Raw genomic sequence first — 24,868 nt, 5'->3', positions numbered from 1 at the left:
AGTAAGGAATAAAATTCATTCTTACCCAAATTTAAGAAAATATTTTCAAAGCTTTCACATGCATCAATTTTTTTTCTTTCATTATTATTATTTAAAATATTTTTACGCTTTATTTATGTCGGCAAAATTGTGTATATTTAAGGTATATAATGTGATGGTTTCATATAAACACACATTGTGAAATGCTCACCATACACAAGCTAATTAGCATTCATTACCACACTTGGTCACAGTTTTTCTCTTTACATCCCCCTACTCCTCTCCCATTGGACAATCACCTGTTTGTTCTCTGTATCCAGGAGCCTGTTACTCTTTTGTTATGTTTGTTCATTCGTTTTCTAGATTCTACATACAAGGGAAATCATATGTATGTATCAATCTTCTCGGAGGAGTAAAGTCTATCCTTTTTGGATTTGGACTTAATAAGTTCCATTTATTGTTAGATATTCTACACAGGTAGCACATGCATAGAAAATAGTGACATTTTAAATCGCTACCATTGAACTATTGTTTTTAAGTTTGACTTTAAGTTCTTTTACTGAACAATATACATTTTAAGCAAGTTGCAAATTACATCAACTTATTGTTTCATTCTAATTTTGTGTTTAAAGTATTCATGCAAATTTAACTATTAAATGAAAGTTGATTAACTCACCAGTCATATTGCAATATAGAAGAAATGGTTCAAGGGGACCACTTCCATCTGCATCTATGTAGTAAAACCCTGAAGTATTTCCTTTATGCTTATAGGCTTCACATGACTGCTCATATATGGCTGTTAAAAAAAAAAGTGAAAGTGTCATCATAAGTGAAACAGTATAAAATTAATTCCTTAAATCTTAGCTTGGACACAAAATATTCCAAGTCTTGAAATTTAATATATACATTACTGACCAGGAGAAAAGGTAATACACACTTTAAGACAAAACTCATTTTTTAAGCAAATATGAAATATGGATGAAAGAAGATTAGATACAGAAAAGAAAGAATGGGATTGTATTTTATGGCATTTCATTTTATTACTAAAGGAATACAAGGTTATTCATTTAAAATGAAATTTTAGTTTATTTTTACATTAGGTAAAACAACAAAATAGAAGGTAGGTGTTTTAAATGCTAAGATTCTTTTAAGTATAATTTGACCTCCATTTTGGACATCCATCCAAATGGATCTTTCAACAACCACTTTGGAATTTCTAATTCTAGTATCACCTTGTAAAACCCTAACATCTGAGGCACAATAATGTAATCTCCTTAAATAAGCTGCTGTTATCCAAAAATTAAGCAACAGAAAAGCTTTAAATAATGCTGCAATTAGTCACCTTTCTCACATAAAGCTATAGATAAAATCCCTTTTTCCCATAAAACAGTAAGTAATTTACAAAAGAAACTTTTTCTAATGCTCTGTAATGAGAATTTAAGATAATTAAAATTCAAAGCAAAAGAAATGCTTATATAAGATATGCCCTCAATTGGGCTAAATGTGTTTTGATCCATAATTGGATATTTTAAATTTTACAATTAGATATTTGCCATGTACAAGGTTTGATATTAGGAGCTCTATATGATGCATTCATTTCACTGAAGACTTGGCCAATTATAATGGTGATTTCCATCAAGCTTTTAATTTTGTGGAATGAGAAATAAACCATCCCCTGAATGTCCTTCCTTGATCTAGTCTAAATTTTTCAAAACTATGTTAATAAGTTTTTAGACAGTATGAAATACTGTAATTTTTTTTAGCGTTACAGAGATTTCAGATAAGCATACAAATTTACTTCTCTACTCCTCCACAATTCCTTGGTTCTATCTTGCTCCTATTGTATATCACACAGGGAGAGATATAAGATGGACTGTTTTCTAGGCACATTTGTATTTTATGCAATGAAATGGGCATGTGAAAGGGCTAATTTATATCTTTCTGTATGCTCATATATGTGTTGACAAATGGCTTGAAAGAGGCTGGGATACACACATAACTTTGCCATGAGGGCTGGGATTAGAAAGGACATACAACTGTGTGAGTACTTTTGCTTTAGGTGTATTACTTCACTTTTTAACATGACTGTTTAAAATATTATTTTCTAGTAAAATCTTTTAAATGACTCCATTGCTGACCTGCCCTCTACTCAAGCTAATGATGGTGATGACTTCATTATAGCCAGGTTTGTTATCTTGGCCCCATTTCCCAGAATGGTTTTTGGCAAAAAATTTTGATTTCTACCTGCTCAAGAACCTAATAAATGAATTTGACGATTGGATCAAGTTGTGGGCTACCGATGAGAATAGTTATTTATCATCTAATTTTTGGGGGCTCAGAGATGTTTGTGCTTTTATTTAGATTCAATCACAGCTAACAGTTGAAAATAAACAATTAGTTAAAACACATTCAATTAGCTTTGTGTTTTGAATTAGTTGTTGTCATTGGGATGATGGCAGGTATGAAAAATTAAAATACACCATCATTTTGCTACTGGTGATCCAGGGTAAGAAAATTAGCCTGGCTTTAGCGACAGCAGGTGTCCTTTCTGATCTTACAAGGCATTCCAGTCCACACAGTTGATTGTGGAGGCATGAGGGTGAGCCCAGGAGCTCCCCACCTAGACTCATGCCCTCTCCAGCTCTGAGTCAGGGCTTCTGAGGGTCCCTCGTGGGGCCTCCGGGGTTGGGAGCCCAGGGTTCCAGTCTCAGCTCTGGCAGGAGTACAGAGCAGTTCACAGTGATGAGCTGGGAGACAGGAGACCGAGGACTCCACCTAAGGCCCTTGCCTGAAGTCTCGGCTGCATGTCAGAGGACTAGGAGTTAAGTTGCTCACAGTCAGCAATAATATGAAAAAAATGAGAAGAAAAAAAATGGGCATTTGTGCTGAACAAGTGGACAAGAAAATGCCATGAGTCTTAACAACACACACAAATTTTCACCACAAAAGAACACACAGCTTCTAAAACACTAAAAGAAGATGGTTGTGGTTCCAGGCTCTGGAGTATAATTATAAACGTCCACATTCTCACTGTGCCTCAACTATTTCAGGCACTTTGGGCAAGGTGATTAATCTCTCTCTGCTACTTACTGAACTAGAGATGATAACAATACCTGCCTACTAGGGTGGTCATCACAAGTAACTGAGCTGGGACATACAAAATACTAGAGCAGTACCTGGCATTTAGAAAATACTCAATGAAACTAACTATTATGATTAATATCATTTCTACCATCCTTATCCTCACCATCCTTATTAACGGAGCTGCAAGAGAATTCAAGGGCTTCCCAGGTGGCTCAGTGGTGAAGAATCCACCTGCCAATACAGGAGAAGTGGTTTTGATCCCTGTGTTGGGAAGATCCACTGGAGAAGGGAATGGCAACCCACTCCAGTGCTCTTGCCTGGGAAATCCCATGGACAGAGGAGCCTGGACAATTACAGTCCATGGGGTTGCAAAGTGTTGGACATGATGAGCGACTAAGAGAATTTAGGGATTACCTATTTGGCACTGTAGTTTATGCTTGTCCTTAGCTACCTTTTTTTCCTACATGTATTTCCTCCTTGCTGGCTCTCCTACTCTTTTCTGCTTGTGTGTTTCTATAAGCTACCTTGACTACTTTATGAAAATAAGTGCGGATTAAAAATAAACTGGAAGTCAACTGAACGCTAAGGTTCAGGGCTGTATGCACATGGACATATAAACATATACACAACAAAGAAAAGGAAATGAACAAGGGAGTCGGGACAGAGGCAAGAAAGGAAGGTGTGTTTGGCTTACAGTTGTGGCACGTTGCTCCCCTGTACCCAGTGTTTGCACAGTTGCAATGAAAGGTGTCCCACGACTGGGAGCACTCACCGCCGTGTTCACAATAGTTAGGCAAACACCTAAAAGGAGGCGCAGATACAGTTACTACTATTCATTGTGAAATATCACAAAATACTGACAAATTATACATGATCATGTGAAAGAAGAATGTTAACAGGAATCTAAAGAGTAAACAGAGTGTTCCTAATGGTCATCCCACGCCTCTCAGGTGGTACAGGGGTAAAGAATCCACCTGCCATCGCAGAAGCCGCAGGAGGTGTGGGTTTGATTCCTAGGTCGGGAAGATCCCCTGGAGAAGGAAATGGCAACCTACTCCAGTATTCCTGCCTGGAGAATCCCTCGGACAGGGAAGCCTGGCAGGCTATAGTCCCTGGGGTCGCAAAGAGCTGGGCACAACCGAGCACACACAATGGTCATTCCATCTGTTGCTGCTGCTGCTGCTGCTGCTGCTGCTGCTAAGTCGCTTCAGCCATGTCCGACTCTATGCGACCCCATAGACGGCAGCCCACCAGGCTCCGCCATCCCTGGGATTCTCCAGGCAAGAACACTGGAGTGGGTTGCCATTTCCTTCTCCAATGCATGAAAGTGAAAAGTGAAAGTGAACTCACTCACTCAAGTCTGACTCTTCGCAACCCCATGGACTGCAGCCCACCAGGCTCCTCCGTCCATGGGATTTTCCAGGCAAGAGTACTGGAGCGGGGTGCCATTGCCTTCTCTACCATCTGTCATTATGGGATCTTAATCACAGAACTCTAAGTTCATCAGATTTCAACCAGTTCTCAGGTACCTGTGACTGTTAATTTTCAACATGTCCTATTATATCATAGCCCTCTCTTTTCCCTAAGTGATGCAACAGTGATTTAGTATGTTGCCAGAAACATCAATAGTTTACACAAAATAACATTTAATCACACTGATTTACCACACTGAACATTTAAAGGAAGCGGCTATAAAGAAGGGGGAAGGAAAGAAGGAAGTAGGGTGGAGGGGCAGCCCTATTCCCTGGTGTTCACACCAAGGAACACCGAGGATGTACAGTGGGTCCCAACAGTGGGTCCCAACAGCAGGTCAGGGTGCATCAGGGTGCTGAATCCATACCACAGGCGCTCCCGGGATATTTTACATTTTGAAGAGAAATAAGGCAGACTCAACAGCTGTCAAGCACTGTGCCACTGACTAGCTTGAGGTAGTTAAATTTCCACATTAGATCAGAATAGGTTCCTTTTACTCATGTCTTATCTTTGAGAAGCTGGCTGTTCAGTAGTTGACACAAAGTAATGTCATGTGAAATCATGCTGAAAAGAGGTAAGGGCAGCAGTGTTTGATGTGATTCCAAGCTTTGAAAGGTTGTACACTACGTTAAAAATAAAGTTAAAGTTTTTCTAATTATATATATGTAATAAATGTATAAATGACTTTTTCAAAAGGTTTCTAAATGGTTAGGACATAAACACTTGTAAAGTTGTCTGGAACCAAGTGACTGTTTAAATGGAAGCGTGGTTGTCCCTTTTGACTTAGAGCACTGAAAAAACCACTGAAATGCATAAGGCACCATGGACAAAAAAAGTTAAAGAGCTTCTGGTATCAGCTCAAATCACCCTGATCAAATAACTGATGTTTTTTAGAATTTAAATGGAAAGTTATAATGAGACCAAGGCTTGAAATGCTCTCATTCACCCCAGAAGAAAAAATAAATTACAAAACCTGTTAAGAACATATTCTTAAAGAAGTTTCTGCCATCTCCTTTTTAAAAAACTAAGATTGGGAACTTCATGTTTTGCTTACAGGATTTTCCCAATTTTAACATGACCATCACTCATAGTGTGGATGACTGAACCTTCCCGCTGGTCCCTGGTGGCTATTACCCATTGAGGGTGAGCTCCCTGCTTCTGTGAGAGCTGACCCAGGGTGCCTTGCTATAGGCCTTCCTCCAAATTAGGATTAATGATCCCAAGCTGGTATGGCTGTAACTATGGAGATGGCCACTGTTATTCCCTACATGAAGCCAATTGAGGTTTATCATCTCAATTCTCCCTTATATATTATCTTTCATTATAGAAAGAACCATTTTATCTACAAATTGAGTTAAATAAGCACATATTCATAGAGAGGAAATGATGTCCTAATACATTACTAAGTTAGATCATAATGATTTTTTTTCTACATATGACATAGTATCTGCTGCTGCTAAGTTGCTTCAGTCATGTCCGACTCTGTGCGACCTCAAAGATGGCAGCCCACCAGGCTCCCCCATCCCTGGGATTCTCCAGGCAAGAACAATGGAGTGGGTTGCCATTTCCTTCTCCAATGCATGAAAATGAAAAGTGAAAGTGAAGTCTCTCAGTTATGTCTAACTCTCAGTGACCCCATGGACTGCAGCCTACCAGGCTCCTCCATCCATGGGATTTTCCAGGCAAGAGTACCAGAGTGGGGTGCCATCGCCCTCTCCAGACATAGTATCTACCAGTGTTCAAAACAGGATCAACAGACAATGATACAGTAAATGGTCTTCAGATATAACAGATGTGTGTTTATGTTGACAAAATGTTTCATACAAATAAAAAATTATTTTTAGAACTCAGAATTAATGTATTTGCTCAAAATATATACTGAACATGACTACATGCTGGGTTAAGTTTGTCACATTGCTTTATTTTTTTTTCATCTGGAATTGCCATGATATTTCATTGAACTCAGTAATTAAAAATAAATGCCTTCATGATTATTTTGCTACAGTTGCCCATGCCTAAAAACATTTTTAAACTATTAACTATCAACTACTATATTAAAAGTAACATCGTCTACAATGAACCCCCAAATCTTGCCCTGTCGTGCCCTTCATGCCGTGCACTGGAATGCCTATTGAAACTACTGGATCATCCTTATACCCTCATCAATACGATGGCTCCAAAACTTTTCCACAGGGGAGTTTCCTCTTCATTTTTCCTGCAGAGAAGATGGTAATGTGTTCTTAAAGGTACACAGTAGGACCACAGCAATCAATTAAGTTCCTGTGTCTCTGTAATATTATTCAGCTGTCAGGGGAGCAAAAGTCAGTCTGACAACTAACCACATAGGTCTCTGGTTTACTGGCCCCTGATGGTCTATATTACTGTTAGGCTATCCTAAGTGATTGGGTTTAATCATATTTTTTATACATTTATATGTCCTTAAAATTACAGCAGCATCACCATCATCTTTTGGGAACTGGTAGCTATTTTTATATATAAATAATATGATCATATCTTCTACCTAAATTTTGTCACTGGAAACAAGCATAAAATTAAAATCATATTTTATTTCTAATGTAAATATTATCTATTTCCTGTGGAACAGATGATGGTGAGAAAAAAAGAGAGAAAATGTTTGTTTTACCTACTAATTTCAACATGCTGCCAAAAGTCTGAAAATGGACAAGCCAACATAAAGAAGGGAGACTGCCCCTACCTGTCTGTGATCCCACAGGAGTCTATCTGAAGGTCGCTGAAGTTCCCAAGGGCCCCCGGTTGAAGTGAAATCAGATCTACCACCTCGTGACGGATGGAGATGAGTCTCATGCATCCCTGGAACCCACCGAGTGGACTTTTACATTTGGATCCAAAGCTGCTGTCAGGACAACCTGATAAAAATAAAACCAAAGCTGGTCAGGATACATCATAGTGAATCAGGACTCAGTATCTTCACTAAAATAAGGTTTTTGTTTTTTTTTTAATAGGCATTTGATTATTAAATTAAAACAGAGAGAAAAGCCCATTGCAGTCATTATTCATTTGATCTAAATTACAAAGTACAATTCACACAAAGCATTTCTCTTTATTATGATACCACAGATTCACAGGAAATGACTACTGTTTCAATAATTATGTGCAAGTATACTGACTTGATCCCAGTTTTAGAAATACACAAATCAGCTCCAGGATCCTCACATGTCAGCCAGCAGTGTTAAATTATGTATAACTTAAACCCAGGGACTTAAGTCTTTGGAGATGAAAAAAAAAAAAGGAGCTTAAAGGATGAAAATGTGCACTGTAGATAAGAAAAGATAAATTAGTAATGGTGAAATACCTTTCTGTTGAAGGCTATTTGGAAAAGGAGTTACAATGACTTGGAATAAAATTACAACTATTTATTTAATTAAATACTTTTCATTTGCATGTAAGAGCCACATATACTTGCATTTTAATAAATCATAATGGCTTAATGTCAAAAACATTTCACTGTTTGACTTTATTTATTCTCTGCCGCATAAAAAAATGCTCCACTTACACTGATTTCTTCCTAACATTTATCTAAGACCTGTTTCTAATTATTTAAATAATAAAAACTATAATATTAACTATTATTGTCTAGAGTTTAATGATGTTCTATTTCTCTATCCAAGTGAAATAAACAATTTTATGGAGTATGAACACATATATTAAACTTATGTATTTTTCATTAATCTTTCTTTGCCGTTATGGTTGTCAACCACTGTTACAATTTCAAAGAATAAGAAATGAATCAGCAACTTGCTAATTCCTGTACAATCCATGCTCGTTTCCTACCTGGGAGTTTCCATTATAATTAAATATTTCGACTGCAGATATCTCTCCTTAATGCTTTGTTTTCCTAACAAAATACATTTAACCTGGAAAAGGAAAGGCTAGGATTCATATTTAACCTGTTATCAGGTATGGTGAAATATTATACTTTAAGTAAAGGAGATGCTGAAATTTATAATTTAGTATAGCAAGAAAAGGTGATGAAACCTTCGTGAGCATTTATATTGTACATGATTCTATACTCAATTTCAGTGCTTAAAATCTTCCTATGGTACAGGATACAGTTACCATAATCTGGATGTGCTTTCTAGATGAGTTATTAACCAATTAAGAATGTTAACATAAAAACTGAGAGGATAATAGTTCAATAATATTTGGGGGCAACTACAATATGCCAGGAATATAAACAGCACTGCTAATCTCCTTTTCTCCAGGTGGTGTTTCCTGACACATTTCAAGCTATTTCAGAATAAAATAAATGATGTGATATGCCTCTAGGGGACAAAACTAAGCAAACTCACCATCACAAGGAGAGGTCATGGAATGTTACAGAGTGCACAGCGGTCATATTACAAGGCCCTTCACATTCCTGGCTACACTGTTTAATAAGCAAGAGATTATCAAGAACAAAGAAGGGTTCACCCCAAGTTAGCCTCATTAGCCTGTGATAACAGACATCTACAGGTTAGTATAATGCAACGGCAGAGACAGGCTCAGCACTGAACCGCTTTCAGATGTAAGTTCTAAAATATGAAGATTTCTGGGGAATTCTTCATGCTGAATTAATGGATGGCTCCATTACCAGAAGCGGGCAGCATGTTAAGCCCCTCTGAGGATGGCAGATACATCATCACTGCATGTACCAGAAGTAAGATGCCAGTATGACTTCATGGTGGTGTAGCCCCTTCACTAGATGGAGAGTGTCTGACTGATACCAGTGGGAGTGTGAGGATTCTGCACACAGTCTAGTGTTTCTAGCTTGTGCTTCCCAGTGTTATTCCATCGCACAAAGACCGGCATAGGGGAATTCCCAGAAGTTAGACTTTCCTCCATTTAAATCTGGAAGACCCAGATTTAAAATTTATGGTTTATAAATAAAAGATAAAAGCTGACCTCAGTAATTTTTTGGAAAGCATACATTTGAGGAAGAAGAAAAAGTAAACAGTGGTGGCAGAGCATGGTATTTGGCCTGGTGTATGCAGAGCGCTGTGAGCCCCGAGCAGCCCACTCTCCCAATCGTCACCTTCAAGCCTGACACAGAAAACAGATCCAACCAAGGATGGTGGGACAGACTGCCCTTTGCAGAGAGGCAATGAAGCCAGGTTACAGGCTAGACTGACTGCTGATAACAGGGAATTTGCAGTTGAATTTAGAGAGAAACGAAGAAGAATGGATTGGAAGTGTCTCAGACATGGGATATTTATTTACTTGAAGACAAACTGGTTACCTAAGAAAAGCCTTCCATCTAGATAAAACAGACCCCAGGAATAAAGGGGACTCTCGTCTGCACAGGAGAGGTTTCCTAAGGTAGCCAACTGTCAAGTTAGCTCTAGGGAGGGAAGTGGAGAGGCTGTTCCCAGGACTGCAGGTGTTCAGTGTTAAAATCAGGGAGAGCTGGTCACCCCACCGCCAGTACCACTCAGGGAATGAGGGTCCCTGAACCAGTCTGCCCTTTAGGGGCCCCTGTTCTAACCTTCCTCCAGCCATGATTCTGCCCATAGCACTGGGAGGCCTCACAGGGTCAGGCGGTGGGCCCACGTGGAACTTCTCCCCGCCAGGCCACTCCCAGAATCCAGAATTCTCACCCCAAAGACCTACTTGGGTTTCCAGGAGGAGGCACCCCTCCTCCACCAGGTCCTGGAAGAACGAGGCCCAGAGGAGGAGGCAGAACCATGGCAGCAGGAGGCCCCCTGCTTTTCTCTAGACCCATGCTCCCAGTCCTGGAAATGCTAGGGTGCCCTGGGGTTCACAGGGTGTATATTTACTGATGAGTAGAATCTCGCTCAGTCGTCTTCAACTCTTTGTGACCCCATGGACAGTAGCCTGCACCAGGCTCCTCTGTCCATGGGATTTTCAAGGCAAGAATACTGGAGTGGGTTGCCATTTCCTTCTCCAGGGAATCTTCCCAACCCAGGGATTGAACTCAGGTCTCCCGCATTGTAGACAGACGCTTTACCGTCTGAGCCACCAGGGAAGTCAGAATCTCATGCCAGGATCGAACATACTCTAGTACTTAAGGACGCCAGTTGAGAAGATGATTGAACAAACAGAGATATTGCCTAAGTAAACTTAAGATTGGTTATCTAAATAAAAGCCCTTAAGTTGAAATTTTATTATGGAAGTTTCCACAGTATATCGCTTAGGGACTTAGGAACACCTTAATACATGAAAGGAGGGATAAAAGCCCCATTCAATGGTAAAGATGAAGAGATGTGATGATGGAAGGACAAACGGATGATGGTAATGTTATCTTTCTTAGCTTGGAAATGCATGTTGAGATGTGTATTTTTAAAAATAATAAATCGTATTCTTTAAATTGTGTATATGATGTAAGATGTGAACAAGAGGAAGAAACAGGGCAACTCCCTGTGTAACTCTGCAACTCTCTGGTAAATCTAAAACATACAAAAATCATAAGTTCAGGTAATTAAAATGGTGTATATCATATGTATCATAATAAAAGCAAGCAAAATTGGAGTGTACATGTGATATATTTTGTTATAAAGTATGACAGTGTGAATAACAGTCAAAATTTTCTACAAAAGAAAAAGGTAGGCATCATTAAATCTGAACATGAAGGGTGTAAAATAATTTAAGAATGATGATTCTATTTTTATGACTTAAACTTCTATGCACTCTATTATTTTTATCATCTTTTTTGCATCATTTAACAAAATGCTTGGGTTTTTTTCTTATCTCTTTTGGTGTTTCCCAAACTTTTCTTGATTAAAGTTGTTCTATACAAATCTTCCTTGCCTTACAGTGTGGCTGCATCTTGATAAACCCATTGTAAATTGAAAATATTCGAAGTCAAAACTATGTTTAATATACCTGACCTACCAAACATCACAGCTTAGCTTCAGTTCAGTTCATTTCAGTTGCTCAGTCTTGTCTGACTCTTTGCTACCCCATGAATTGCAGCACACCAGGCCTCCCTGTCCATCACCACCTCCTGGAGTTCACTCAGACTCACGTCCATTGAGTGAGTGATGCCATCCAGCCATCTCATCCTCTGTCATCCCCTTCTCCTCCTGCCCCCAATCCCTCCCAGCATCAGAGTCTTTTCCAATGAGTCAACTCTTCGCATGAGGTGGCCAAAGTACTGGAGTTTCAGCTTTAGCATCATTCCTTCCAAAGAAATCCCAGGGCTGATCTCCTTCAGAATGGATTGGTCGGATCTCTTTGCAGTCCAAGGGACTCTCAAGAGTCTTCTCCAACACCACACTTCAAAAGAATCAATTCTTCGGTGCTCAACCTTCTTCACAGTCCAACTCTCACATCCATACATGACCACAGGAAAAACCATAGCCTTGACTAGACGGACCTTAGTCGGCAAAGTAACGTCTCTGCTTTTGAATATGCTATCTGGTTGGTCATAACTTTTCTTGCAAGGAGTAAGCATCTTTTAATTTCATGGCTGCAGTCACCATCTGCAGTGATTTTGGAGCCCCCAAAAATAAAGTCTGACACTGTTTCCACTGTTTCCCCATCTATTTCCCATGAAATTATGGGACCGGATGCCATGATCTTTGTTTTCTGAATGTTGAGCTTTAAGCCAACTTTTTCACTCTCCACTTTCACTTTCATCAAGAGGCTTTTTAGTTCCTCTTCACTTTCTGCCATAAGGGCAGAAAGCTTAGCTTAGCCTCTCTTAAATGTGCTCAGGACACTTACGTTAGTCAATAGTTGGGCAAAGTCTACTTTATAATTAAGTGTTAAATACTCCCTACAATTTATTGAATACTGTACTGAAAGCAAAAACAGACTGGTTGTGTGGGAATTGAATGGTTTAAGAGCATCTGCTGTTTACCCTTGTGATTGTATGCAAGACTGGGAGCTGTGGCTCACTGCCACTGCCCAGCATCGTGAGAGAATATTTACATTACCCTACATGTCACGAGTCTGAGAAAAGAAAAAAATTCAAAGTACAGTTTCTACTGAAAGTGTATTTCTTCACACCATTGTAAAGTGAAAAATCCTAACTCAGGAACTGTTTGTATATCTTACCATCTATTAAAGGACCATGTTGCTATAGATTGCCATAAACTCAATCATATATTCCATGATGTTTTATAAGCAACTTTATTTTTTTTTGCTATAGATTTTTTTTTTTAATTTATTTTTTAAATTTTAAAATCTTTAATTCTTACAAGCAACTTAACTTATAAAATGAACTTATAAATGAACAAATCTTCATAAAGGAAGTAATTCTATCTTTCAATATTTTTGGCATTATGCTGCCTTTTATAGCAAAGGATTATGAAGGATTTTTTTTTTTTTGGTTTGTTTGTTCACTCTTAATATAAGATGCATGATTCATGGTCTGTGTACTTACTGTCAATTCTTGGAAAGGAATTTGTATATTATTGATGAATAATTAAGCCTGGGCTTTCAACCAAATTCAAAGGTGATTCCAGACAGAAGTCACGATTGCAATCCAAAATAGCAAAAAGAAGAAACACCATAAGTCATGATTATGATTTCTACAACTGTGCCGTTCTGTGTGTTCTGCTCTGTGCTCGGTTGTGTCCAACTCCTTGGGACCCTCTGGACTGTAGCCCACAAGTCCATGGGATTGGATCCTCTGTCCATGGGATGTTTTAGGCAAGAATACTGGAGTAGGTTGCCATTTCCTCCCCCCAGGGGATCTTCCTGGCCCAGGAATGGAACCCGCATCTCCTGAGAACCTGCCCTGCAAACAGACTCCTTACCAGCTGAGCAATCAGGGAAGCCCTGCCTTTCTAATTAATGTCAAATATTGTCTTATTTTAATTTTCCAGTGATAGACATTCATTTCCACTTCCAAAGGTTGCTTCTGAAGCTTTTAGTTTAATCAAACATCCACTAGGCAAGTAAACACTTTTTGTTCTTTGAGAGAGACGTCTTGGGGTTGAAAGCTGGTGCCCTAATTCTATCAAATGTATCAGTGCATTATTATTCAGCAATGAGAAGAGGCTTCTGTGGCTAAGTAAGTTAGATTATTTGTTCATTGGCATAATATTGACCTGCACTGAGCAGCAGAAGAGCAATAAGGATGCTCTAGAAAAGCTAAGAGGCATGAACAGGAAAACACCACAATGAAATGAGCCCATAAAATCTGAAAAAGGTACACATGCAAGGCCCATTCAACATTAGGAAAACATAACAAAATTTAAAAGTAAGAACTGAAGAGCATGGTCTACTTGCAAGCAATCTCATTATAGAAATCATAAGCATAAGTCAGTCCATCTCAAAGAAATACATTTTATGTCATGATTTATCATCATGATCCACTCAACATTTCCATCTTCAAAGAAAGTGAAAAATGATTCCATAATATTGACATTGGTTAAAACATACTAACTTCAAGATACAGGGATAGTAACTGTGAACATGACTCAACTGCCCATATGGACTGACTGCTTCTCTTACCTCCAAAATAAAAGGTGCCCCCTGAATAAATCTGCTCAGGGCCCTGGGAGGGGGATGCAGAAGCCACTTGGCCATCGACCACCACACTCAGGTAATTCCTTTTGGCAGATAAGGAGACGGAATGCCATTGTCCATCATTTAATCCAACACCTGGGGGAGATAGAATCAGTTAAAAGAGATCTCTCTTAACAGTCAACACTGTTAAGCAGTTGGTTAGAAATGGCAATGTACGCACCACTCAATCAAGTACAGCACTCTAACAACTCTTAACAAAAGAAAACAAGAAGCAAGAAAGGGAAGGGAGATTGGAGGGCAATCAGCAGCTTCTACATTGTTGTCGTTCGTCGCTCAGTTGTATCCAACTCTTTGCAACTACAGCACACCAGGCTTCCCTGGACTTCACCATCTCCTGGAGCTTGCTCAAACTCAGGTCCATTGAGTCAGTGATGCCAACCAGCCATCTCATCCTTTGTCATCCCTTCTCCTGCTTTCAATCTTTCCCAGCATCAGAGTCTTTTTTAATGAGTCGGCTCTTTGCATCAGGTGGTCAAAGTATTGGAGCTTCAGCTTCAGCATCAGTTCTTCCAATGAATATTCAGGATTTATTTCCTTAAGGATCGACTGGTTGAATCTCCTTGCAGTTCAAGGGACTTTCAAGAGTCTTCTCCAAAACCACAATTCAAAAGCATCAATTCTTCGGCGCTCAGCTTTCTTTATGGTCCACATCCATATATGACTACTGGAAAAACAATAGCTTTGACTAGATGGATCTTGGTTGGCAAAATAATGTCTCTGCTTTTTAATATGTTGTCTAGGTTTGCCATAGCTTTTCTTCCAAGGAGCAAGCATCTTTTAATTTCAAGGCTGCAGTCACCATCTGCAGTGATTTTGGAGCCCAGAAAAATAAAGTCAGCCACTGTTTCCACTGTTTCCCCATCTATTTGCCATAAAGTGATGGGACCAGATTCCATGATCTTGGTTTTTTGAATGCTGAGTTTTAAGCCAGCTTTTTCACTCTCCTCTTTCATTTTCACCAAGAGGCTCTTTAGTTCCTCTTCACTTTCTCCCATAAGAGGGTGTCATCTGCATATCTGAGATTATTGAAATAACTGGAATATTGAAATACATGGAAATAGTGCATGATTATCTTCATGCCGTGGGGTATCAGTAGAGAGAACAAAATTCTAATTCAAGTTTGGACAATCCTGAATGGTGAAAATCTTTCAATTATTTCAGTTCAGTTCAGTTCAGTCGCTCAGTCATGTCCAACTCTTTGCGACACCATGAATGGCAACACGCCAGGCCTCCCTGTCCATCACCAACTCCCGGAGTTCACTCAAACTCACATTCATCAAGTCAGTGATGCCATCCAGCCATCTCATCCTCTGTCGTCCCCTTCTCCTCCTGCCCCCAATCCCTCCCAGCATCAGAGTCTTTTCCAATGAGTCAACTCTTTGCAGGAGGTGGGCAAAGTACTGGAGTTTCGGCTTTAGCATCATTCCTTCCAAAGAAATCCCAGGGTTGATCTCCTTTAGAATGGACTAGTTGGATCTCCTTGCAGTCCAAGGGACTCTCAAGAGTCTTCTCCAACACCACAGTTCAAACACATCAATTCTTCGGCGCTCAGCTTTCTTCACAGTCCAACTCTCACATCCATACATGACCACAGGAAAAACTATAGCCTTGACTAGACAGACCTTAGTCGGCAAAGTAATGTCTCTGCTTTTGAATATGCTCTCAAGGTTGGTCATAACTCTTCTTCCAAGGAGTAAGCGTCTTTTAATTTCATGGCTGCAATCACCATCTGCAGTGATTTTGGAGCTCAAAAAAATAAAGTCTGACACTGTTCCCACTGTTTGCCCATCTATTCGCCACGAAGTGATGGGACCAGATGCCATGATCTTCGTTTTCTGAATGTTGAGCTTTAAGCCAACTTTTTCACTCTCCTCTTTCACTTTCAAGAGGCTCTTTAGTTCTTCACTTTCTGCCATAAGGGTGGTGTCATCTGCGTATCTGAGTTTATTGATATTTCTGCCAGCAATCTTTATTCTAGCTTGTGCTTCTTCCAGCCCAGCATTTCTCATGATGTACTCTGCATATAAGTTAAATAAGCATGGTGACAATATACAGCTTTGACATACTCCTTTCCCTGTTTGGAACCAGTCTGTTGTTCCATGACCAGTTACAACTGTTGCTTCCTGACCTGCATACAGATTTCTCAAGAGGCAGGTGAGGTGGTCTGGTATTCCCATCTCTTTCAGAATTTTTCAGTTTATTGTGATCCACACAGTCAAAGGCTTTGGCATAGTCAATAAAGCAGAAATAGATGTTTTTCTGGAACTCTCTTGCTTTTTTGATGATCCAGCGGATGTTGGCAATTTGATCTCTGGTTCCTCTGCCTTTTCTAAAACCAGCTTGAACATCTGGAAGTTCACGGTTCACGTATTGCTGAAGCCTGGCTTGGAGAATTTTGAGCATTACTTTACTAGCGCGCGAGATGAGTGCAATTGTGCAGTAGTTTGAGCATTCTTTGGCATTGCCTTTCTCAGGGACTGGAATGAAAACTGACCTTTTCCAGTCCTGTGGCCAGTGCTGAGTTTTCCAAATTTGCTGGCATATTGAGTGCAGCACTACAGCATCATCTTTCAGGATTTGAAATAGCTCAACTGGAATTCCATCACCTCCACTAGCTTTGTTCATAGTGATCTGGCATGGGCTAATTTTCAGCTTTCAGCATGTAATTCACCTTTTAAAAGGAGTGGCTTGCGAAGAGCACAGATATTTTCCAAAATTCTAGGTTATACCTAATAAAATGATTTATCTGCTCTTTTACACTTTGGTATAGTCATCTTTTATGAGTCTAGAATATTTAGCAAAGTATACTGTCAAGTATTATAGAAATATTTGAAGATATTATAATGAATGCTCAAAGTGTACTGGGATAACAGAAAGTTAAAAAATAAAACAGTGTGTAAAACCATATTCATAAAGCTGATCATAATTTACAGATTTTGTATTTGCAAATTCAACTACTTGTCATAATATATCAGTAGCCTCCAAATCATTACTCAGGGCACTTTTGGGGTCAGTCACAGAAATACACAGAGCAGAGAAAAATTCAAGTCAACTGACATGCAAGCTTCCAGCTGAGGTCAAGCAAGGCAAAGCTTCTTGCTTCAGCTCTCCTATGTAACTCTGTCTTCACATTTTTGTGCTTTCTGTTAAACTTTGCTGTTTAAAAGGCCCCCTCACACAAAGATGAAGTGGTGTCTAGTGTTCCAAAGTGCAAGAAGGCAATGATTCGCCTTACAGAGAAAAATACATGTGATAGTAAGCTTCTTTCAGGCATGAGTTAATGTTGGCCATGAGTTCAATACTGGTGATTAACAATAAATATTAAAGAAGGTGTCTTGGAACACAATCATGCATAGGAGGCTGTGTTGATTGGTGGACAAAAATGTTGTCACTAGAGTCACACAAGAACCTAACCCTGTATTTCCCCTGGAAACAATGGTTTAGTATTTATTAATTCCATGTCCACAACAACTTCATAGGACGTAACTACTGCAAGTAGTGAGAATTAACTCCATATAAAGGATTCTAATTATATTCCTGATTTTCTATAAATATGGGAAAGGGCTGAAAGGAAATGCACACAAACAGTAATTTTCACATACAAGAAAATCGTGGTTGTTTTTATTCTTAGCTATAATTTTTCTGTATTTTCCAAGTTTATATACATAATAAAAATTGCTACAGTAAAAAATCAAGGTTTCCTTATCACCTATAAAAACAGTCTCTAGACCCTCCTAAGGTGGTCCCTGTGTCATGAATCAAGGAGGCTGTGGAGCCTTTTCCTCTTAAAGGGAATTAAGTCTATAGGGTTCTGTTTTGAATACTCAGCAAACTGGTGAAATCTAAGTCTCTCTGTTGTAGATAAATCAGTAAGGTTTATATCCACCAAATCCACCCAATATTCAACTCCGTATGATTTTGCACATCAAATTACTAAATAAAAATATAAGTACTTTATTAAACCTAAAATTCATGGGCCTCTTTCCTGATATTTTGTGCAATTTCTTTATTTCCCCAGCTATTTCCGACCACAAGCTTTCAGACAGAAAATGCATGGAAGCTGCTTTAGATGATGAAGCTCTTTGCCCTGGACTCATTTAGCATAACACAAACTCTACCCTGGGCACCAAAACTTACTTTTACATTATCCCTATGAACCAAAAAAAGATTTCCAAAGACCCAACTTTGATTTGGTTTGTGAAAGATAATGAGAAAGACCTAAAAACTGAAAAATGAAGGATGTAGGCTAGATAATTTTGGACATATTTTCTAAGAGTGGACTCTGAAATAGAAGGCTGAATAGAGTTATATAATCTCTGACGGTATGAGATTGGACTAAAATAAATCAAATGTCCCAAATTTGTCAGTCTGTGCTTCCTTTCAGAGGATACATTTAGAGTGAAAATCCTTGTACCGAGCTTTACGTCACAGGGATAAAAACTTCCCACTCTCCTCACCCTGCCATGGGTTTCCCACCCTCTCTTTCTCAAAGCTCGGATGTGCCTGCGTACACGACTTGGCTTCTGTTTTCTCATCTTAGCTTTCTACTGGCCTGGGATGGTGCTTATCAAGCTACCTCTGGTGGGGGACATTTTCACTTCTGACCTACTGCAGACTGATAACTTTCATAAAATTCAGTAAAAATGGATGACAAACACATTAAAGCAAGAAGGCATCTGAAACACAAGCCCACTGACCATATGCTTAAATGTTGCAGTGATGCCTTCTTGTTGTAACAGCTTCTAGGAGCTTACTCCCAATTTCTGTGCTTACCTTGGGAACACGTATTTCGCTGAACCAGTACATTCCAGGGGGCACACTCTGAGCAACTTTGCTCCAAGGGGCTGCTGGGTAGGGCCAGCAGAGTAAAGTCAAAGGCTCAGGACATCTTCTGTCAACACAGAAGCTAACTTATATTAAGAACACAAGTCTGCCAGGACAGCCGCTCTCAATTTGACACAGTTACATGCACCCATCTGCTCGGCGTGTGGGTTCCGGAGTTGTGCTGTATTTGTGAGGGAACCTTCAGAAAACTATTTTTGAACCTCATTTGTAACAGACATCGCTTGCTTACGATGAGGAAACTTTTATGAGCCATCGATGGGATGTATTACTCAAGTTAAATAATGAATGACCTGTGCAATTTGTTCCACTTAACTCCACATGACAAAAAGGATAATTTTTAAGTTGGATACTATTTTTCTTTTAAGTCTACAACTTTAATATCTGAAGAGAAGTGAGCCCTTTTCCAAGGCCACAACACAGTGAAAGAGGAGAAGGAAAAGGATCGCAGAAAATGTACTTTTTCCAACTCGCTGAATCAGGTAACTAAATGCTAATTCTAGTGCGCTGCTCCCAACACTCACAACTTCTGATTGTAGGGGAAGGAATGCGTGTTGGTGTAATAATAATAAAAATAATAACAGTTCTAGTGACTGTTATTCACACCAGGTGCTGTGTGCTTTATATGCACCAGGTCATTTAATCTTCAGCATTACTACTGTTATTCTGGTTTCAAACATGGAGACCATGAAGCACAAGAGGATAAACAAATCACCCAAGGAAGCATCCAACTCGTGAGCTGATGCCAAAACCCATATTCTTCTCGGCCTGCAGGATGGGTGGTGACCTTGCTGTTTGGCTCATGTTAAATAATTAACTTTGAGAAAGAGAAAAGCAGCCCCCAAGAGCCTGGAGCTAGTGGCTGATACTCTCAGGGGGCCCCTGATGGTGGGAGATGCTGGAGAGCACCCAGAGCTTGGCAGTAGGGTTCTCCCGCTGAGCATAAACAAGCTCACAGAACATCGAGATCAGACAAGGTCACTCTGTTACTACAATGAAATGGAACCCAAAATCCCTTCAAAACTCCTCTGCAATCTGGTTTAAGCACAGACAAAAGCAAGGCTACTGTGCAAACTGCAAAAAATATCAAATCCTCTCCCAGACAACATGAATGACAACTCACTTATGAAATTAATTACAAATTTAGCTTTATTTCATGCCTCCATTCTTCAAAATAAAATTTACAAAGATACTTAACCACACAAATTCCCTCACCTCCTGGCAGCATTTAATCCCACCAATTTTCCATTTCCTTGAAACCTCCCTCCAAATCAGCTAACATAATCCAAAATTCTGTGACAAATTGTCCTTAACACCTTTGTGATGAGACTCCCCATGGTTCCCTGGGTGAGGGTCCTCCCTGTTGCAATACACAACAAACCCAACCTGTTTGACAGTAAGGGTGATCACTGTGGTCTCTGGGTGGGAACCACTGACAACTCCAGGTGGAAGAACAGAATAATAAATGGAAAGGTTTGCAACTGCAGGTGGCAGGAGAAGGGGGGATTGTTTATAAGAACCTTCTCCCCTCTCCCCTTCTTCCCCTCCTCCTCCTCCTCTTCTCTCTCTCTCCTTCTGTCTCTCTCTCAGACCCAAAACACACAGACATACAAAATACAGGAGGAAGAAAAAGGTATCTCTCGGTTCCTCGTATATAATCTTCAGGGACCAGTCTTAAAACCACTACAGAAATATTATGACACTTTAGCTGCCGTCACTCTCTCATAAGATTCTAACAAGCATCCATGGAATGGGATGCGTAAAGAAGAAAAAGCTGTATAGGTAGGTTCTTTGCAAAAGAGCAAAAGGCAGTTATACAAAGGCTATTACTCAAGGAGCGACTAAAGGGTTTTGTCTGTTCCAAATAAGTTTCAGTGCTCCGAAACCCTGCCAGACATTCCTATCCTCACTAACTAGACCCACTAACCAGAATTAAAGGCCCATGACACCAGAGAGCTCTTGCCAAGAAGGAAATATGGAGGTCACGGCTGTCAACCATGTTAGGGGGAAGCAGGACTTTCAGGGAGTGATGAGGTTCTAATGTGAAAGACAGGAATATTCCATTCGAGAAAAGAAAGAACTTTAAAAATGGCTTCTCCTGGGTGAGGTGAATCAAGAGGGCAGCCCCTCTGTCAGGGTCACAAGAACCAGAAAGCTCAGTAATGGAAACACGCAGAACCATCATCTGCCAGGCCCTGCCCACGGGAGCAAGAAGCTTGTTTTCAAGCCTGTTTTCACCCTTACGCAAAAACAATAGCAGAAATGTAAAACTCACAGCAAAAATCTCAAATTTGATAGTCAAGAATTTGTAGTACTCTTGCCTGGAAACTCCCATGGACGGAGGAGCCTGGGAGGCTGCAGACCATGGGGTCGCGAAGAGTCAGACACAACTGAGAGACTTCACTTTCACACATTGGAGAAGGAAACGGCAACCCACTCTGTGTTCTTGCCTGGAGAATCCCAGGGACGGAGGAGCCTGGTAGGCTGCCGTCTACAGGGCTGCACAGAGTCGGACATGACTGAAGTGACGCAGCAGCAGCAGCAGCAGCAGCAGCAGGAAGATACAACCATATTGTTTGTCAGATTCTTGATCGAATAATTTTTGCTCTGTCATGTATAAAGATGATAAAGACTGGCAACACCGTGTGTCACAAGCGATTTTGTAGGGCTGCTAATATGTTTTATGATTTAGACTAATATAATATCTTTAATATTTCAGGAATGACATAAACTGACATAATATTTTTGAACCATTCCAAATAATGATTTGCAAAACTCTACATCACATTAAAAATTTAGCCTGATAATTCAAACATCGGCACGATTCCATTCTTCCTCAATACAATGGACACTGTATTTTTATTCCATTGTAAAAGACATTGAAAACTTTGAGTTTTGAAAATATGTAAGATTAATAATTTATATCTCCAGTAGTAAAGAAAAACTGAGCCATCCTCATATAATAGAATGATTTAGTATAATGTGATACTAACCCACCAGTAGGTCATCGATTCTCTTCAGAGTCATTATGATACATCCTGACAACTGATTTAATTATCAAACACTGTACCTGTGAAAGTCTTCTCTATGACAGAAACAAATGGACCACATACCCAAGACCATTTAAAGAGTCCACTTTCAAATGCAAAATGTACTTTTCTTGCTGAAACCAGCAAAAATTAATATTTTAAAAGAAACTAGAAAGATGGGAATGGGGGATCTGGTGTGTAAAGTCCTACTTTATTATCTGAAGTGTAACAATTTTACTATATTAACATTCATATTTTGTCAAGGATCCTTATTACTAGCTATGGGCACTAAGTCATATGATGTCATAATAGATAGTAAGATTGTACACAGATTTAAACATTAATTTTTAAAATCATTCGAGGTGGTCTAGATAGATTTACACCTACCTAACAGTTTATTAGATTTGCAAGCCTGTAAAGTGTTTAGAAATGAACTAGCTTCATGGGGTTCTGTACAATAACACTGCACCGAAGCAGCTTCTCTAAGATGCTGAAAATTGGGCCATGAATACAACCACCCCAGAGGATGTCAAATACATCAGAATAAACTACACATTAATGGCAAGCTTATATTTTTAGGCCTTCATTTTAGGGAGCCTATTAATTATTAATATGACACTGATTAATTTATTTCCTTTTGTCAAGCCTGCAAATCTACTACAATTTGAGTATTACATTAAAAAGTCACAGCACAGTACTTCTTAAAAATTATAATTGATATTGAAGTTTCAGTTCCCACATTCAGACTACTGTGGTATATGTACAACAAAAAAGAGACACAAAGACCCAGCGTATTCATTTGTATACTGCTTGTTTCTTACATTTGGTTTCCAACTGTATTTTAACCGTTTTTCCTCTCCCACTCATATTCTATCAATTTTGGTCGTAGTTAATACAGATGAGTAGTACAATGGCATCTTTAAATTGTTTTTAAAGATCATTTATTAAACCGATATAGCAATTTACCCCAATGTGACCTCTAGTTGCTTGGCTTGGGTATTATTCCATATATATGAAAATTTGATGGAGATCCTTTGTCAAGAACTATATAATTTTAATGAAGAGACAAAAATATCCCTCACCCAAAGCACTGACCTAAATTAGACATTAATTTTCCAGACTCTCATAGAGTCTCCTTAATTATATTACTTCTAACCATTAAAATGGTACCGTATTGCCTAGAAACGCAGAGAATTCTGTTTGGTTCCCGAATGAGAAACTTCACACAGATCTTTTCCCCAAATATATGCAACTCCACACAGATTATAGTAGCAAGCAAAGTTAATCTGACTAAATAATATAGAGATACCGATCCCCAAAAGACCCCTCCCCATCTCTCAAAGACCAGATAAGACTTACAACTGTGTTATACAAAGACTCATCTTACACTGAAGACACCCTGCAAACTTGGGATCCATTTCAAGTCTTTCATATTTTTCTCAAAATGCATTTCCTCAGGATACGTTGATTTATCTGGAGTGGGCAAGAGGGTCATGGAAGGAAATTTCTATTCCCCTACAACTATCATTTTGGTTAATAAGAACTGCTACTGCTGAAGCCATATTTAAAAGAAAATTGGAATCCAGTTCCTCTAAGGAAGAGATAATCTTATTAACTCAAGTATTCATTTGTTAAACAAATATTAATTTGGGGGTTAAGCATAAAATTTTACAGAGAAGGGACAGAGAGATAATGAAATCTTTCAAACCCATATGCTTTGCCTGCAGGAATACACTTATTACCTGCTGTGATGTCACTGGGTAATTTTCCTGGACCGTAGAGATGCAGCTTAAGTTTTCCATCGTCAAGAAAGAGGAGGAGACCCCCTGAAACCAGCTGAGGCTCCGTGAATAACAGAAGCCCAGCCTTATTCCAGGTTCGAAATTGAAAAGTGGCAGAAATCTCGTCCTCCCCGAAAGATCCCGGCAGTGCCAAGTAACTCCTGGGGCTCAGAAAAGTCACAGGCACAGACTGCGGTTGTGAACAAGAAAACGACACATTTCCCTGAGAAGAGAGGAAAAGGGGAAGCTTTAAGAACGGCACATCACATTAGTAATAGAGTCTGAACTATCTAATTACCCCTGGTTTAAAACAACAGGGGAAACTGCCACCAACATGGATACGGAATCCTTGCCATATATCTTAAAGGTTCTTCAAATCCAGTGATACATAGTCAGGCAAATCTCACCCTGGGCTTTCTCGGTGAAATTGTTTTCTTCCCATTTCTCAAATTTCACAAAGGCATCTAACTCAATGCAACTGAATTCAATCAAAATTTATTTAAAACAATGCTTTATTTATGTTTTACTCGGTTTTCCCTTCCTACTTTTGCTGCCTTTGGCTTCAAAGCCACTCCATAACATAACCAATATTAATGAGCTACTGGCTCCCCTTCCATATTCTTTCATAATTTTCTGTTACCATTGACATATACAGGTGTACATTAATATATAAACACATGTACGTGCAAATACATATTTAAGGTATGTGTTCAGTTATATGCATATTCACATATACCTAAATATATATTTGGAATACATATATCATCACACTAGAGAGTATTTGTTTTATAAAAATGGGAGCCATGTTTTATGTTGTTTGTTGTACCATGCTTTTATCATTAACAAATACCTTATGGAAATCCCTTTGAGTTATCTGGTGAAAGCCTAATTCCTACTTTTATTGATTAGGCAATATTCTACTATGTGAATGGTCAAATGTTCAGTCAGTTGTTTTCTTATCAAGGGGTTTTCCCAGTGGCTCAGTGGTAAAGAATCTGCCTGCAAAGCAGGAGACGTAGGTTTGATCTGGGGGTTGGGAAGATCCCCTGGAGGAGGGAACAGCTACCCACTCTAGTATTCTTGCCTGGAAAATTCCAGGGCAGAGGAGCCTGGTGAATTGTAGTCCATCAGATGGCAAAGAGTTGGGACATGACTGAGTGACTG

General features: G+C 39.3%; 1 protein-coding gene across 2 annotated transcripts in view; it reads right to left on the bottom strand.

Moving 5' to 3' along the window:
- CNTNAP4 (contactin associated protein like 4) overlaps positions 1-24,868 on the bottom strand; it is a 281,129-nt gene that overhangs the window by 85,237 nt on the left and 171,024 nt on the right. For both annotated transcript variants that reach the window (XM_005691816.3, XM_018061737.1), the window contains 5 exons: positions 23,666-23,927; positions 13,978-14,127; positions 7,253-7,424; positions 3,758-3,864; positions 656-775 (listed from right to left, as the gene is read on the bottom strand). In XM_005691816.3, coding sequence (XP_005691873.3) covers positions 656-775; positions 3,758-3,864; positions 7,253-7,424; positions 13,978-14,127; positions 23,666-23,927 — 811 coding nt within the window. The remainder of the gene's footprint in view (positions 1-655; positions 776-3,757; positions 3,865-7,252; positions 7,425-13,977; positions 14,128-23,665; positions 23,928-24,868) is intronic.

Source organism: Capra hircus, chromosome 18 (assembly GCF_001704415.2).
Source record: "Capra hircus breed San Clemente chromosome 18, ASM170441v1, whole genome shotgun sequence".
Taxonomy (NCBI): domain Eukaryota; kingdom Metazoa; phylum Chordata; class Mammalia; order Artiodactyla; family Bovidae; genus Capra; species Capra hircus.
Note: the sequence above shows the minus strand (reverse complement) of the source record. Positions and strands in the feature narration are given on the sequence as shown.